The sequence below is a fragment of the Lithobates pipiens genome, unplaced genomic scaffold, assembly GCF_037356315.1.
Source record: "Lithobates pipiens isolate NorthernLeopardFrog02 unplaced genomic scaffold, aLitPip1_a1.2 Scaffold_16, whole genome shotgun sequence".
NCBI lineage: Eukaryota > Metazoa > Chordata > Amphibia > Anura > Ranidae > Lithobates > Lithobates pipiens.
Genome location: NW_027507748.1, coordinates 110,212,804 through 110,230,734, shown reverse-complemented (window position 1 = coordinate 110,230,734; position 17,931 = coordinate 110,212,804). Strand labels below are relative to the sequence as shown.

Genomic DNA, 17,931 nt, shown 5'->3' with positions numbered 1-17,931 from the left:
CAGGACACCGGCACATGGCTCCGCAGTGTGGGCTTTTTTTAACGTGTCCGCTGCTGACAATAGCGTTGCCATCTGCAATCTTTGCAGTCAACGCATTAGTCGCGGTAAGCCCAACACTCACCTAGGGATGACCGCCTTAAGAAGGCACATGAGCAGCCATCACCGAGCCCAGTGAGAGCAACGGAACACACAAAGCCACACTTCAGGCTCTCACCGTCCAGCCTCGTCTTCTACTTCTGCTTCTCCTCTCTCCTCACAATTGTCCTCCACTCCACCTTCCATCACGCCAAGCTCACGTTTTTCTGCAAAAAGGCAGGCTCCTGTGGGCCTAATGTTCGAGCATAAAAAAATTATGACGCCGGATAACCCTCTTGCCCAACGGTTGACGGCTGGCTTGTCAGAATTCATAGCCCGCCAACTACTGCCATATAAACTGGTGGACTCTGAGGCCTATCGCAAATTTGTGGCCATTGGAACACCACAATGGAAGGTCCCAGGAAGGAAGTATTTCTCACAGAAGGGCATCCCAGAGCTATATGGCCATGTTCAGCGGCAAGTGAATGTATCTCTGGCACACAGTGTCAGTGCCAAGATACATCTGACCACAGACACGTGGTCTAGCAAACACGGGCAGGGAACGTATATCACTTTTACTGCCCACTGGGTGAACCTTCTGACGGCCGTCAAGCATGTAACCCGTGGCACCCGTGTAGATTTGGTTTTACCGCCACGGATTGCATGCAGGCCTGGCTCTTCTTCTCCTTCTCCTCCTCCTACTCCATCCTCCTCCCTCTCCTCCTCGGCTGACTCCTCCTTTTCCGCTGCTAGAGTCTCTTCCGCTGCGCCGCCCAAGCTCCCCAGAACCTATTCGACATGCCAGGTCAGATGTTACCATGCCATGCTGCGTCTGTTGTGCCTGGAAGCCAAGAGCCACACTGGCCCGGCACTCCTTTCAGCTTTGCGTTCACAGGCAGATCAGTGGCTAACACTGCTCAATTTGACAGTTGGTAAAGTGGTGTGTGACAACGGTGCCCAATCTGCTTAGCGCATTGAAACAGGGCAAAATCACGCACGTGCCATGGATGGCACACGTCTTAAACTTGGTCGTGCAGCGATTTGTTGTCAAATACCCTGGGGTCCAGGACATCTTGCGGCAGGCAAGGAAAATCTCGGCCCATTTCAGAAGATCTTACACGACCATGGCTCGCCTTGCTGACATTCAGCGGCGACACAATCTGCCGGTCAGACGTCTTATTTGCGATTGCCCGACGCGATGGAACTCAACCTTCTATATGCTTGATAGGCTGCTCCAGCAGAAACGTCCAGTTAACGTCTACCTGTATGAACTCTGCGGCAGGACAGGTTCTGGGGAGCTGGGTTTTTTTTTACCGCGCCAGTGGCTGCTCATGCGTGACGCATGCAGACTTCTGCAGCCATTTGAGGAGATCACCAAACTGGTCAGTCGCAGCCATGGCACCATCAGTGACATGGTACCTTATGCCTTCTTTATGGAGCGTGCATTGCGTCGTGTCATTGCTCAAGCTGTGGAGGAGCAGGAGCGGGAAGATGAGGAAGTCGCAATGCTGGATGAATTCCCAGGGGGGCTACTCTATCTGAGACAAGTCAACAACAGGAGTCTGAAGAGGAGTCAGAGGAGGATGGTGTCGGGGCGGATGAGGAGGAGCAAGAAGAGCATGCTTTAAACCTTTCTGGGATCCCTGTTGTTGTGCGTGGATGGGGAGAGGAGAATGAAGAGGACGACATTATCCTGGATGATGAGCAGGAGCCAGGCCACCACACCGCTTCCAGTTTAGTGCAAATGGGGGCCTTCGTGCTCCAGTGTTTTAATGGGGACCCCCGTATAAAAAGCATAAGGGTCAAGGACCAGTACTGGGTGGCAACGTACTTAGACCCCCGGTACAAACACAAAATGGCAGAAATGTTACTGCCGTCACAGAGGGCTGTCAGAATGCAGCACTTCCAGGCCTTGCTTCGAGAAATGCTGCATTCTGCTTTTGCGTGCGCTGACAGAGGAGCAATTCCCACTCCCAGAGAAGAAGTTGCGGGTACCAATCCAACAGCACCTGCAAGAAGAGGCCGGATTGAAGATGTGTTGGTGACTTCGGATATGAGGTCATTCTTTCAGCCGACCCATCGACAGGTGTCATCCGGATCCAGCATCAGGGAACGCCTAGACCATCAGGTGTCCGACTACATCGGGTTAACGGCCGATGTGGACGCTCTGAGGAGTGGTGAACCCCTGGACTACTGGGTGGGCAGGCTTGACCTCTGGCCAGAGCTTTCCCAATTTGCAATCTAACTGTTGGCTTGCCCCTCGTCCAGTGTCCTGTCCGAAAGGACGTTCAGCGCAGCAGGGGGGGTCGTGACCGATAAGCGTACTCGCCTAGCTCACGACAGTGTTAACTACCTCACATTTCTAAAAATGAATGAGGCATGGATCTCGGAGGAATTCAACACATGTGACCAGTAGACCATGTATATGTCTAGAAACGATTTTTTTTAATCGAGCACACAGACCTTCTTTCTTCATTTGGCTCACTTCCTTGTCCAAAAAAAGCACACCGTACTATATGCCCGTACCCTCCTCTTTGAAGAGGTTGAGCGGTGTCATATTTCTACTGGGGCTGCTTATTATGAGGGGCTCCCACCATCCCTGTGCTATGCTGACTTCCTCCTGGGGCTGCTTACGGTGCAGGTGTCAGTGCTGTATATCACGGTGCTGGTGTCAGTGCTGTATATCACGGTGCTGGTGTCAGTGCTTTAGGTCACGGTGCTGGTGTCAGTGCTCTCTATCACGGTGCTGGTGTCAGTGCTCTCTATCACGGTGCTGGTGTCAGTGCTGTATGTCACGCTGCTGATGTCAGTGCTCTCTATCACGGTGCTGGTGTCAGTGCTGTATATCACGGTGCTGGTGTCAGTGCTCTCTATCATGGTGCTGGTGTCAGTGCTGTATATCACGGTGCTGGTGTCAGTGCTGTATATCACGGTGCTGGTGTCAGTGCTGTATATCACGGTGCTGGTGTCAGTGCTGTATATCACGGTGCTGGTGTCAGTGCTGTATATCACGGTGCTGGTGTCAGTGCTGTATATCACGGTGCTGGTGTCATTGCTGTATGTCACGGTGCTGGTGTCATTGCTGTATGTCACGGTGCTGGTGTCAGTGCTGTATGTCACGGTGCTGATGTCAGTGCTCTCTATCACGGTGCTGGTGTCAGTGCTGTATATCACGGTGCTGGTGTCATTGCTGTATGTCACGCTGCTGATGTCAGTGCTCTCTATCATGGTGCTGGTGTCAGTGCTGTATATCACGGTGCTGGTGTCAGTGCTGTATGTCACGCTGCTGATGTCAGTGCTCTCTATTACGGTGCTGGTGTCAGATCACTCTATCACGGTGCAGGTGTCTTTGCTGTATGTCACGCTGCTGGTGATCATCTCCTGCACCCTCTTCTTTGCCTACCCTGACCTTCCCTCTCCTCCATTGCCTTCATGCGCTCCACAGTCCTGAATTGTCACAACAATTTCACATATAAAAAAAGAATGCTTGTAGTTGTCGATCCCAGATTCACCTCATACATGTGTTATGTCATTGGCCATGTGGTGGGACTATGTTTGCACAGCTAGTAATTATTTTGTGGCTGCAAATTTGACCTGTAGGTTTGCAAAGTTCTCCTCCCATTGAAGTCAATGGGGCCCGCCGCGAATGTTACGGTTCACGAACTATCAGCCGCGTTCGCGAAATGTCCCGTCGGAAGTTCGTCCATCACTACTGATCACTGTAATAATGTCAATGGTCCCCATAAATGTCAAACGTGTCAGTTAGGTGTCTGATTGGTCAGCCGAAAAATCGCAGTCCGACTATAATTCGCTGATCGCCACCATTATAGTAAAAAAAAAAATAAAATCCCATATTTTGTTTTGTGCAACATTTTTAGCATCTACATTCTAAATATACGCTTGGTGGGATTTCTTTTACCAAAAATATGCAGCAGAATACATATTGACCTAAATTGATGAAGAAATCAGATTAAAAAAAATAAATAAAATAATTGTGTTTTAGAGCAGAAAGTAAAAAATATAGTTTTTTTTTTTTTAAATTTTTAGTCGCTTTGTTTCTAGCGCAAAAAATTAAAACCGCAGAGGTGATTAAATACCACCAAAAGAAAAAGCTCCATTTGTGGGAAAAAAGGACCTACATTTTATTTGGGTACAGCGTTGCATGATCGCCCAATTGTCAGTTAAAGTAACCAGTGCTGTATCGGCAAAAAATGGCCTGGTCATGAAGGGGGAGTAAACCTTCCAAGGGTGAAGTGGTTAAGCGGAGGTCCACCCTAAAGTGGACCTTCCGCTCATTGGAATACTCCCCCCCTCCGGCGCCACAATTGGCACCTTTCAGGGGGGAGGGGGGTGCAGGTACCTGTACAGTACAGGTATCTGCACCCACTTCCGGCATAGCAATCTGCGGAAAGGGGTGTCGATTCTGCAGAATCGACGCCCCTTTCCGAAAGTCCCCCGCTGCCTGCTGGGAAACACACGGATCCCAGAGACAGCGGGACCATCCTTATTGGGCAGCGCGACTCGCGCATGCGCAGTAGGGAACCGGGAAATGAAGCCGAAAGGCTCCACTTCCTGATTCCCATACCCAAGATGGCGGCGGCAGCACCCGAGTGACGATCGAGAGATCGGCTTCGGGTGCCGACATCGCAGGTGCGCTGGGCGGGTAAGTGTCCTTATTTTAAAAGTCAGCAGCTGCAGTATTTGTAGCTGCTGGCTTTTAAAAAAAAAAAAAAAAAACGGCGGAACTCCCGGCGGACTCCCGCTTTAAGGTCAGCATTGTAGCCGGGTATCTAAAACTATGAACAAATTACTTATCAGATTCTTTTTTTTTTTCACTCTTCAGGTCATTTTCATTCATGATGTCTCTTCCACATATCGAGTTCCCGTCTTGTTAGAGGAACAGGGGATAATCGAGTATTTTAAACACAGACTGAACCTTCCTATTGATGGTCACCAAAGCACACAGCTTCTCAAGTGGAAAAGAATGTCTGACAGGTGATGTGATACTTTGTTGTCTGATAATACCAATCATGAACAAAGAAATATATCTTCTCTATTACTATAAATATATACTGTATTTATCGGCGCATAACATGCACTTTTTCCCCCTTAAAATCAGGGGAAAATCATGGGTGCGTGTTATACAACGATCTCTGCTGTCTCTGAGGGAAGAGGAGCGAGCGCCGCTGAATTACATAGAGCTGCGATCTCCTGTGTACCCAGCACTCCGTCACTCACAGCTGCATCTCCTGGCTCCGCATTGGGCCACTGTTCTACCTATCATATGAGCAGGGCCAGGAGGCGTGGCTGTGAGTGATGGAGCGCCGGGTACACAGAAGATCGCGGTTCTATGTAATTCAGCAGCGCTTGCTCCTCCTCTTCCCTCGGAGACAGCAGGGATAATCCAAAACTGGCAAGGCTGCAATGATGGGAAAGGTGAGGCTAGAGATGGGCACCGAACAAGCTTCATTGTTGGGCAATTTAATGGCTGCAGATGAGCACTGAGCAGGTGCATTGTTGGGCAATTTAATGGCTGCATATGGGCCCTGAGCAGGGTGCATTTATGGGCAATTTAATAGCTGCAGATGGGCACTGAACAGGCTGCATTGTTGGGCAATTTAATGGCTGTAGATGGGCACTAAGCAGGGTGCATTCATGGGCAATTTAATGGCTGCAGATGGCCACTGAGCAGTGTGCATTGATGAACAATTTAATGGCTGCAGATGGGCACTGAGTAGGGTGCATTGATGAGCTTCAAGTTTGCTTCAAAGTTCTTTATTTAAAAATGTACGTTTTTTTTCTGTAAACTTCCCTCCTAAAATTGGGGCGCGCGTTATACGCCTGTGTGTGATATAAACTAATAAATATGGTCGTTAGGATCAATGTTTCATAAAACAAAAACCTTCAGTTAAAATCACCATGTAGTTCAATGCAAGCATAAATCCTTTTTTTTCAGTCCTTCTGGCCAAAGTGTTTGCGGTGCAAAGTGTCCTAAATTAAATTGTTTTTACAATTGAACTCTATACTCCTCCCTCTGAAGAGCACTGCTGACATTTGGAAGCAAACTTGTCTGTTTAGAACATTCAGTTGTTTAGGAAATTGTATACTGTATATGACAGGTTAACAGGGCAATGCTGGCTTGTGATTGAAAATGAATCCTGACAGCGCAGAAGCCAATGTAGCGCAGTCATGGGATCCTGTGCCAAAGAAGGTTACTGCACCTTCTCAATGGAGAGGGATGACAAATAATGACAGATCATGTTTATCATCAGGAGGCATAGCAGCGGGCAGCAAAAGAGGGAAAGGTAGGAGTGTAAGATAGATTGTGTGTTGGTCTGTGTAGATAGAGAGATAGATAGATGGATACAGTACTGTACAAACGTTTTCAGCAGGTATGAAAAAATGTGGTACATTTAAGAATGCTTTCAGAAGTAGAAGTGCTAATAGTTTATTTTTACCAATAAACAAAATGGAAATTAAATGAACAGAAGAGAAAAACAAATCAATATTTGGTGTGACCATCCTTTGCCTTCAAAACAGCATCACTTTTTCAATTCTTCTAGGTATACTTGCACACAGTTTTTGAAGGAACTCAGCAGGTAGTTGGTACCAAACGTTTTGAAGAATTATCCACAGATTTTCTGTGGATATAGTCTGCCTCAAATCCCTCTGTCTCTTCATGTAATCCCAGACAGACTTTATGAAGTTAAGATCAGGGCTCTGTGGGAGCCAAACCATCACTTCCAGTACTCCTTGTTCTTCTTTACACTGAAGATAGTTCACTTTTGTTGAGGAACACATTCCCCTTTGGATGTACATTGCAAGGATTTTAACAAACTTGAGTATCTCACCAAAAATGATTTTTTTTTCGCTGTAGAGGGCGCCTAACGCCTGACTTATATCTTAGTGCGGTGTTCTTCACCCAGGCAGGAAATAACATTTCTGTAGACTTTCCGACACCAATTGTGTACAGAACATCTCCAAGCTGCCATATTGCATTGCATTTTACAGAAAATTACAGCACTGCAGTTTGAAAATGAAAAGTATTTTTTAATAACATTAAATTACAATATGGCTTGTGTAGCAGTTGTTTATGCTATTACATTTTTTCAATTTGCTATATATTTTTTTTTCCACAAAAGAGGAGTTACCCTTTAAAAACGAAGTTATAGAAAAATTTGGCCATCAAACAGCTCATAGGGGTTCATGTTGTATCTATCGGAGAGGCTCGTAAAAAAGGCCTCCCTTACCGTTAAGTTGCTGTATACCATTGCACTGGCGGGATGCTATGCTGCCCTCAAAGTCTCTTTGCCAGGGCCTGGATTTGAACCCAGAACCTCTGGACAGTTCTCTGGACAATTCCTTGCATGATCCTGTCTTGAACCTTGTTTGTCTTGAACTCTGAACTCTTTGCTCCTGTCATGAACTTCCTGATTTAAGCCAGGTCTCTGCACTTCCTGTTTGCCAGATTATTGTGCTCTCTCCAGCCAGTATCTTGATCCTATCTTCCCTGCTGCCGTCCATATTTTGCTACCACTCGTTATTGACCCTTGGCTTGTTCCTTGACTATGCTTCTGCCTGATCCTAGCCTGCAACTACTTATTATCAACCTTTGGTTTGTTTGCTGGCTATGCTTCTGTTTGATCCCTACCTGCTTATCCACTACTGGACCTTGGCTTGCTCACCTCCTGGTGGGGAGATCCTGAGGACCGCAACCTCTTACCAACATGCAGCAAAATCCATATCCACCATCAGGAACTCTGGTGAAGACCGAATAAGTACTTAGACTCCGCACTTCAGGTGAGCCTGCATCATTCACCAGGGTGACTGCCTGTGTACTTATCTTGCTGGTTTGTGGCAGTTCCGCTACTGTTATAGCCAACTGGTCTTTGAGCCTGACCCCCTGATCTTGACACTTTTTAAGTTTTCCAAAGTAATCAAACTTAGGGACATGGAAGACCTTAAGCTACCCTGCAATATATGGAAGAAACCTTTCAAGAGATATGGAGGCCTTGGCAATATTTCACATATACTGAAGCCAATCTCAGCGAGTTCCCTCCAATTGAGTGACATGCCTTGGCGCATGGATGCCTCTGCCTGGAAGAGCTCCACCCTTTATTTTTCCCTTTTCCCTGACCCCCCGTCTAATCTTTATCCTCTTTCCTCCTTATCTCATTCTCCCTTTACTCATTCCCCTCTCTCTCCCTCTCACCCCCACCTCTTAGCATACCTTTTGGTACCAATGTGTGATCTTTAGTCCACTACTAAGTCCAGTTGGAAACATAAGGGGCTTGCTTTATTCCTGCTGTTGTAACCCTGGATCTAGTTACTTGTACGTTATGTAATGCACCCTTTGTGTTAATTTTAAGAGTCTGTCATGTTGGTATTACCCTCTTTTCTACATAACCATTATGGTAGCTTTGTACTAGCATACCTGCTTCATAATCGGATGACGTGCACAAATCATATGTTTTGTTCTCCCTATCAACATATACCATATGATGCTACATTGTAACTTGGCTTTACTTGAAGCCATTACCCAATGTCCTGTATGTTCTTTGACTGCCTAATAAATAAATTACAAAAAAAAAAAAATTTAATGGGCCCAACATTATATGGTTTCCCTTTAACTCATTCAGATCCGGGCTATTGCCAAATGACAGCTACAGCACGGATCTACTTAATAGATGCCCTCCCCCATGCCTGCTCCCTGCATGCCCCCTGCAGTCAATGAGACTCGGGTGATCACAGATCATAGTAAGGGGCTGATCCTGGTCCCTTACTACGTGATCAGCTGTCAGCAAATGACAGCTGATCACGTGATGTAAACAGAAGATTGGTAATCTTTTTTTTTCTCCTCCTGCTAACAGTGGGAGGAGAAAAAAAAGCTGATCCCCGAATTAAGTGCAAGGGACATCGGTCCCGAAGAGAAAGTGGCGAAGCCGCCTCATCTGTGCCCACCAATACCGCCTTCCACGAATCTGCATTAATGCCAGCAATCAGTGCCACCTATCAGTGCCCACAGGTGCCACCTATCAATGCCCACCAGTGGTGCCAATCAGTGCCACCTAGCAGTGCTGTCTATCAGTGTCACCTACCAGTGCTGATCAGTGCCCATCACTGCCACTCATCACTGCCACCTATCAGTGCCACCTATCAATGCCCTTCAGTGCCACCCATAAGTGCCCACCAATGCCACCTATCAGTGCCCATCAGTACCCTTCAGTGCCTACCAATGCCACCTATCAGTGCCCACGAGTGCCACCTATCAGTGTCCACCAGTGTCGCCTATTAGTGGCCATCAGTGCCGCCTATTAGTGGCTATCAGTCACGCCTTATCAATGCCCATCCATACAGCCTATCGGTGACCATCAGTGCAGCCTGTCAATGCCCATCAGTGCAGCCTCATCAGCGTACATCAATGAAGGAGAAAAATTACCTGTTTGCAAAATGTATTAACAAAAAATAAAATGTTTTTTTTTTTTTTTTTATAATTTCGGTCTTTTTACATTTTTTTAACAAAAAATAAAAATCCTAGAGGTGATCAAATACCACCAAAAGAAAGCTCTATTTAAGGGAAAAAAATGGGTACACAGTGTTTTATGACCGCGCAATTGTTGTTCAAAGTGACAGCGCTAAAAGCTCAAAATTGGTCTGGGCAGGAGGGTGCCCAGTAAGCAAATGGTTGATAATGCAATTATAATTACCACTGCCAGCCCAACCTGTTTTTTTTTTTTTTTTACATACGTTGTTTGGAGATAGCAAATCTTTGCAATCTCCTCCACACTGCACATTTACCTTATTTTTAATGAGGAACCAACATTTTCAAGCAAATCTAGGCACGGAAATATGCTTAGGTTCCCTTCACAGGATAGGAAAGTTAAAATCCTATTTGATATTAGGACTGCAAGCGGTTTCTGATTTTGATCACTATTGTATTAGCCGCATTGCTCAGCTTGTAATAGCTGTAACATAGGTGTTATTTACCCATCAGGTGTATTGATCTTGTACTTTACTGGATGGTAATTCTCTCAGTGGGAATTTAATATTATTTCCAGCTGTTTTTCAAAGACATTTGTGGACTGCAGAGCTGAAGAGAAAATGGCAGCATATGTAATTAAATATAGCATCAAGTTAGTACATAGTCCAGTGTAAGTACAGCATTTCTGAGCAGTGTAAAGTGAATGGCTCTGCTGTTGACATGAAAAAAAAATGTCTCTCTCAGCTTGTACCCAGCAGGATCCTCACAATTCTGTATTTTACAGTTTTCCCTATCAGTATTACTCTTCTGCAGTTTATTATTCATCATAATGAAAAATAGTTTGCCAGATGATGCTGCCTGCAGGCTTGGATTCATGTGTAAAGTTTTATTACAACATTCCCAATAAGTATAGCATAAGTGGTTTTGCAATATAGCGAAAATGAAAAGCAGAGTTTAGTAATATGTTACCAGTAGTATACCACGCTGCCAGTGGGCAGCCATGGTTTCACAGGAGTCTAATGATGCCGGAGGTTTTAGCAACAGCCAGTGGTCTATACACAGGTTCTATGTTATAGGATTCAGGGGCACAATTTTTACAGACCTATTTTATGTTTCTTCCAGGCAAAGAGTTAATATACAGTATCACTTGAAATGTGCGATGTTGGTAGGGATACAACATACACTATATTGTCAAAAGTATTGGGACACGTGCATGAACTTTAATGGTATGCCAGTCTAAGCCCTTGTCGGAGATTCCCACAACCAAATCCGTCGGATTTTGTCCGACGGATCTTGTCCGAAACTGTTGCATACGCACAGTAGGACAAAGTTGTCGGAAAATCCGATCTTTCAGAACGTGATGACGTAATATCGTTACGATGGGACTACATTCAGGCTAGTAGCCAATAGCTTTGATGTAGGAATTTGATCTGAGCATGCGTGGCACTTTGTCCAATCGGAATTCTCTACACATGATCGGAGTATGTCCAATCGGAGCAGTTTGTCGGAAAATATTTCCAGCAAGTTGGAAAATTTGGTCCGACGTATATTCCGACGGAAACAGTCCGATGCATACCACACACAGTCGGAATATCCGACAAACCGCTCAGATCGGACACATTTCGACGGAATCTCCGACCGTATGTACAAGGGCTTAGTCTGCAGGGTCCAATATTGAGTTGGCCCACCCTTTGTAGCTATAACCGCTTTAACTCTTCTGGGAAGGCTGTCCACAAGGTTTAGGTGTGTGTCTATGGGAATGTTTGACCATTCTTCTACAAGCGCATTTGTGAGACACTGATGTTGGATGGGAAGGCCTGGCTTGTAGTCTACGCTCTAAATCATCCCAAATGGTGTTCTTTTGGGTTGAGATCAGGACTCTGTGCAGGCCAGTCAAGTTCCTCCACCCCAAACATGCTCATCCATGTCTTTATGGACCTTGATTTTGTGCACTGTTGCGCAGTCATGTTGGAACTGGAAGGGACCATTCCCAAACTGTTCCCACAAAGTTGTGAGCATGTCTCCAAAATGTCTTGGTATGCTGACACCTTAAGAGTTCCCTTCACTGGAAATAAGGGGCCAAGCCCAGTGCACAAAGCAAGAGCCATAAAGACATGGATGAATGATATTTGGGTGGAGGAACTTGACTGGTCTGCACAGATTCCTGACCTTAAGCTGATAAAACACCTTTGGGATGAATTAGAGCAGAGACTGTTAGCCAGGCCTTCTTGTTCAACGTCAGTGCCTGACCTCATGTCAGGAGTCAGGTAAGAGGCCAATTGCTGAGAGGGCACCTCTTGCGGCTAAGTGCAGTGATTCCCTGGTAGTGATACAGGGAGAGCAGTGCCCAAACGTGCACAGTTTTCCAGGTGTTGCTGGTGATGAGCCAGCCACTTGCAGAGAACTGATAGTTACTGGGATGATCTGTAGGGCCTCTGAGTGCTCGGTCCGGTAGGTATCTCCAGTAGGGCATACCGGGAATGGAAGTTGAAGACAAGCCAGAAGTCGTTCACATGAAATCAGTCCACATATCCACATCAGATGAGAATTACAGATGAGGAAGCAGACAAGAGTGTAGTCGGTGGGGCAAGCCAGAGGTTAATCAGGAGAGGATCCAAAGCAGAAGTCAGAACAAGCCAGATCGGTAATGGGGAATTGGAATCACAAAAACACAGGAGCAGAGAAAACACTGGGAAACTGACAATAGACCAGCAAGGGACCGCTCCAACAGCAGGCTTAAATAGATTTGGATGTACTGCCCACATCAGTCACACTGTGTGCCGTGGCGGCCATGATTATCTTGGGTGGGATTGCCAGAGCTTCTTCGGCCATTTCCCTGACACCTCACAAATGCGCTTCTGGAAGAATGGCCAAACATCCCCATAGACACACTCCTAAACCTTGTGGACAGCCTTCTCAGAAGAGTTCAAGCTGTTATATCTGCAAAGGGTGGGCCAACGCAATATTGAACCCTACGGACTAAGACTGGGATGCCATTTACGTTCAAGTGTGTGTAAAGGCAAGCATCCCAAAACTTTTGACAATATAGTGTATATATCTGGGGGATATAAGGTCTGGCAGGGAAGCCATGTTAACAGGAATGTGCCATACTGTCACAGAGGTGATGATTTGCTTTTTAGTTGTTACTTGTAGGACTATCTGTCTCCCCTCTCTGTTGGGAAGATGTAGTAACCTCCCTTGGTAGAGCATCAGGAGCTGCAACGATGATGTCACTGCTGCAATCAGCCAGTTGGTGCACCAGTTTCTGAGCTTCGAGTATTAGCACTTGACCACATGCCAACATTGAACTGGTCACTTGTTATCATAAAAAGTTTGCAGTATTGCAGGGTCCAATGGACTAGAAATGTCACAACAGGCACTTAATCTTTACAGCCAGTGAGCAGCTTATGCATCAGCATTCTAGTCTTTGTCATAAGCCTGATTTTCATCATGGAAGGGGGTTATAGCAGTGCGTGTAGCATGATGAACAAAATCGTCTTTTGGGGGTGCGGTTTGGTAGTGGCATGCCTTCAGGACATTCAAATATAACAATATGTTAATCTAAACAAACAGTGCAGTTTTGGTCCCACGGTTTCATAGAAGAAACCCAAGCAATTACCTTTGACAATACATTTGCAACTGTGACAATACCCAAGCAACATGCAGACATATTTGGGGGGGGGGGGGGGGGGGAGGGGTGGTTGCATTCATATGCGAATACTGAGATCAGAAAAATTATATTTGCAAAGGAATTACAAATAACTATAAAACAGACTGTCATCTTCCTGCCACATACCAGCAACCATAGTTTATCTATTTCGTATTCCATTTTAGAAAATAAACTAGTGAGAGTTGTACAAGTTATACAGTTCAGACTATAAATTAGAAATAACAGGCAAACTGGTGCTGTATACCCAAATCCACAGATCTACTCAAGACTCGCCCCTCCTGTACATGGACAACCTGGCTGTCGGCCATTGTATTCTGTCTCCACTCCTCATCAAAAATACAAAAAAATGTTTCTGGCACATTCTTCTCTTCACTCCCCTTGCCATATTTATTAGTTGTCAACCAAGTGAATGTCTCCACCTGGGAACCAACATTCCTTGAGGCCTTTCACCACTCCTGGCTTGCTCACAAGGATAGGGGCAGTCCAGTCCTTGTGAGCAGGCCATAAGTAAAGAAATGCATTAAGGAAGTTTGGTTTCTAGGTGGAGATATTGATGTATGCTTTATTGACAACTAATAAATATGGCAAGGGGAGCTGAGAGTTTTTTTTTTTTATATTTCAAACTGGTGGTTTATTTGTGATATCATTATTATGTATATTTAGGTCCTATCCACATTTCTGCATTTTTGTGCATCAAAACTCTTATGCCCTGTACATGTGTACACATTCCGACGACAAAATACATCAGTTTTTTTCCAATGGATTTTGGCCCAAACTTGTCTTGCATACACAACGGTTGCAAAAAGTTGTCGGAAAATCCAAACCTTCATAACGAGGTGACGTAAACCACGTACAACCGGACTATAAAGAGGCCAGTAGCCAATAGCTTTCATCTCGTAATTTATTCTGAGCATGCGTGACACTTTGGAATTGTATACACACGATCGGAATTTAAACTATCCGATTTTGTTGTTGGAAAATTTTAGATCCAAATCTAAAACTTTTTATGTTGGCAATTCCGACGGAAAAAGTCTGATGCAGCCCACACGCGATTGGAATTTCTGACAACACAGTCGGATTGCACATTTTCCGTCGGAAAGTCTGACCGTGTGTACAGGGCATTATATGTGCTGCATTGAAAAAGGCATATCAAGTAGAAATCCAATTCTTTTCTATGTGGTTGATTCACATATATGTACTGCAGTTTAGTGTGAACGAAAAAGGGAAGCTGTATGAGCCCATTGACGCCTACACACGTGTGTTACTAGGCATGCTGCATGCACACAGAACAGTGTATATTCAATTACATACTGTGCAATGAACTAAGAAGATGTGCAAAGCAGACTAGACATAGAAACCATTTAGGTTCCACCATACAGCACCCTGATGAGTCTAAATGACATTCGATTTGGCTTCAGCAAGTTACAGAACTTTTTCATTATCCTTGGTGCTTGTGTTGCCTTTGATTTATATGAAACAAACTGTATTTATCTAGTTTAGAAAATAAATTAAATTATTAAATCATTTACCAGGGCACCTGTGTTCCAGTTCCCATACAGTATATGCATATGACATCATCTGAAACCATGAACAATTTACAGTCTATAGTAGTTTAATACAGATAGAAACATGGTGGACTCTATTTGTTAGAATAAGGCTGGGTTTAAAGTGATATTAAAAGTAAAAATTGAAAAAAAAATTAAAAATAAACAAACGTTATACTTACCTGCCCTGTCCAATAGTTTTGCACTGAGCAGCCCCCATCCTCCTGTTCTAGGGTCGCCCACTGGTGCTCCTGTCTCCACCCTTTTGCTGAGCACCCCCATAGAAAGCCGCTTGCTTTGAGGGCACTCCTGCATGCTTGCTCCCATGCAACGCTCTGTATGTCCATAAGACACACAGAACAAGGCCCTGCCCCCACTTCCTCCTCACTGGCTGTGATTGACAGAAGCGGGAGCCAATGGCTCTTGCTGCAGTTGCTGAGCGAATGAGGAGGCATAGATCCGGGAGTGATCCGGGAGGTTTTTTACCTTCATGCATAAAATGCATGAAGGTAAAAAAAACCTTCAGCCTTTAGAACCACAGGATTTTTGTCTGCAGGGGATTGGATGAGTGAAGTCAGCACAGCTTCACCTCATCCACTAAGCTAAATAAAAATTCACTTTGCCAAGTAAACAAATTTTACTCCCTTAGGCGGGATTCACACCTATGCTTTTTTTGTGCTTTTTGCAGATTTGCACTACAGTCCATTTACCATGGTTTCCTATGGAACACGTTCTGTAGTGCAAATCTGCAAAGTGCAAAAAGCACTAAAACTGCATAGGTGTGAATCCAGCCTTACGCAATCAACCCTATATGTACTTACAGTATATGCAACTTAAATCAGCATACTTAGATAAGGTGCTTGGTCTCCCGCTGGGAAATCCGTTGTAAGAATCTTTGCATTTATCATTTGCAGGATAACAATGTGTTTCTAAGGCCGTGTACACACGATAAGAGTATCCGGCGGACTTAGCCCAGCGGATAAACCGCTGGAAATTCCGCCGGACTTTCCGAATGAGCGGACCTGCCCACACACAACTGGACTTTTCCGGCGGAAGTCCGCCGGACTATGGCGGGAGTCTGCCGTACTTTTGAAATTAAAGGACTTGTCCACACGCGGAGGAAAATCCATTCATTTTGAAAGCGGCTCCAGGTAGCCGGGACTAGCGAAGGAAGTGAATGTTGCCTCCTTCGGCGGCGAGATTGACACGTCGCTGGCCCTGTCACCTGGTATGGACTTAAAGGGGAAGCACTACACAAAAAAAAACGCGTGGGGATCACCCCCAAGGTCCATATAAGACCCTTATCCGAACATGCAATCCGGCCGGTCAGGAAAGGGGGTGGGGACTCTATAGCTCTTTTACTAGCGGTGCCCCAGTCTTCTGTCGCCGCCGCCTCTTCTTCCGACTTTGGGGGTCTTGTCCCCTGCTGCTGCCGCCGCCTTCTCTTTTCTTTTTCTCTTCTTCTCCTTCCTCTTCTTGCTTGAGATGTTGACTCGACGCTGTCTTTGGCCGTAATGACAAAAAAAGCACCCCCCATGTTGAGGGCACGCGGCCTGGTACGGCTTAGGAGGGGGGGGGGCACTTGCTTGTCCCCACCCCCTTTCCTGACCAGCCGGATAGCGTGCTCGGATAAGGGTCTTATATGGACCTGGGGGGGGGGCCCACGCAGTTTTTTCAGCATAGGGCTTCTCCTTTAAGTCCATACCAGGTGACGGGGCCAGCGACGTGTCAATCTCGCCGCTTTCAAAATGAACTGACTTTACTCCATGTGTGGGCAAGTCCGTTCCTTTCAAAAGTACGGCGGACTAGCACACAGACGGCCGGATTGTCCGCTGGACTCGCAGTCCTGTGGACAATTTTTGAGTCAAAACTACTTTCTAAGTCTGCTGGAGCCCACACATGGGCGGATTGTCTGGCGGACTCTGGTCCGGCAGATAGTCTGATCGTGTGTACGCGGCATAAGTGATCATGCTGTTTTGCATAGGATTGACAGTCTTGGTAGGAATTTATGATCTCTTCTTCATGTCAGTGCCTATGTGACTATACTATAAAGGATAAAGTAAATGCAAGTGAAACCTACAGTATATGCAATGCCCTTTATTTTTCTCTCCATAAGTGCCTGCTCACTTCCCGACTTACAGCATTATTGAATATGACAGAGTGACTGACATTTTTCCTCTGACAGCGGAGCAAATTGATGGCTGTGCTTTCATCCTCTTTATACCAGGTGTAGGAAATGGTACAGACATTCCAATGAATATACTTATCTCCAAGTGTAAATGTCATCCGGTGTAAGGATAAGGAAGGTGCATACAAAGGTGTACTTATTATGGAAGCATCTTATGTTTTTTTTTTACTTAGTCCAAGTCAGTTAAACTATTAAAAATGGAAAAGGTCATTCCACTAAAAACGACTAGAAGCCAATGAATGATCACCTATACCTTCTTATATTTCCTAGTGGTTTCAATAAAAATATACTTTATTTTGTTTTTAAAGCTGAGCTCCTGGCAAACTGCTAAATGCACAGCTGCTTTTCCTCTCAATAGATATACATTCCTGTCCTTCCAGTTCTGAGATTTATACAGCTCTGCTACACAGTACAGCCCTGTCTGACAGGGTAGAGTACCTTATGCCGCGTACACATGAACAGACTTTTCGACGGACTAGGTCCGACGGAATTTCGGCAGAGGTCCGATGGATTTTCTGAACGAACAAACTTTGAACGTGATGACGTAAACGGGACTAAACAAGGAAGTTCAATAGCCAGTAGCCAATAGCTGCCCTTGCGTCGTATTTGGTCCGTCGGACCAGCACACAGACGAACGGTCTTCCCGATTTTTTAGTCTGTCGGACAGATTTGAAACATGTATTATTTCTAGGTCTGTTGGATTTTTGGGGAAAAAAGTCCGCTGGAGCCCGCACACAATTGATTTGCCCAACGGATTCCGGGCCTGCCGGACCAAGTCTGCCGGAATGTCCGATCGCATATATGCGGCATAATTTGTCTCTGCTGCAGTTATGTAGCACCTACAAGTCTTGTCCGTCTCCCAGCTTTTGACTGGACAGTGGTAGGAGAAGCAGCAGACTGATGGGCTCATCTCTCTGTCACCCTGCTCTCTCCTGCTATCAGCATGTTCCTTGGTAGAATATGAACAGGCAAC

The 17,931-nt window shown here is 45.5% G+C and overlaps 1 protein-coding gene across 7 annotated transcripts in view; it reads left to right on the top strand.

Annotated features, from left to right (window-relative positions):
- Nucleotides 1–17,931, top strand: part of CTPS2 (CTP synthase 2) — a 453,041-nt gene that overhangs the window by 100,979 nt on the left and 334,131 nt on the right. For all 7 annotated transcript variants that reach the window (XM_077480253.1, XM_077480248.1, XM_077480250.1 and 4 more), the window contains exon 9: nt 4,919–5,070. In XM_077480253.1, the coding sequence (XP_077336379.1) occupies nt 4,919–5,070 (152 nt within the window). The remainder of the gene's footprint in view (nt 1–4,918; nt 5,071–17,931) is intronic.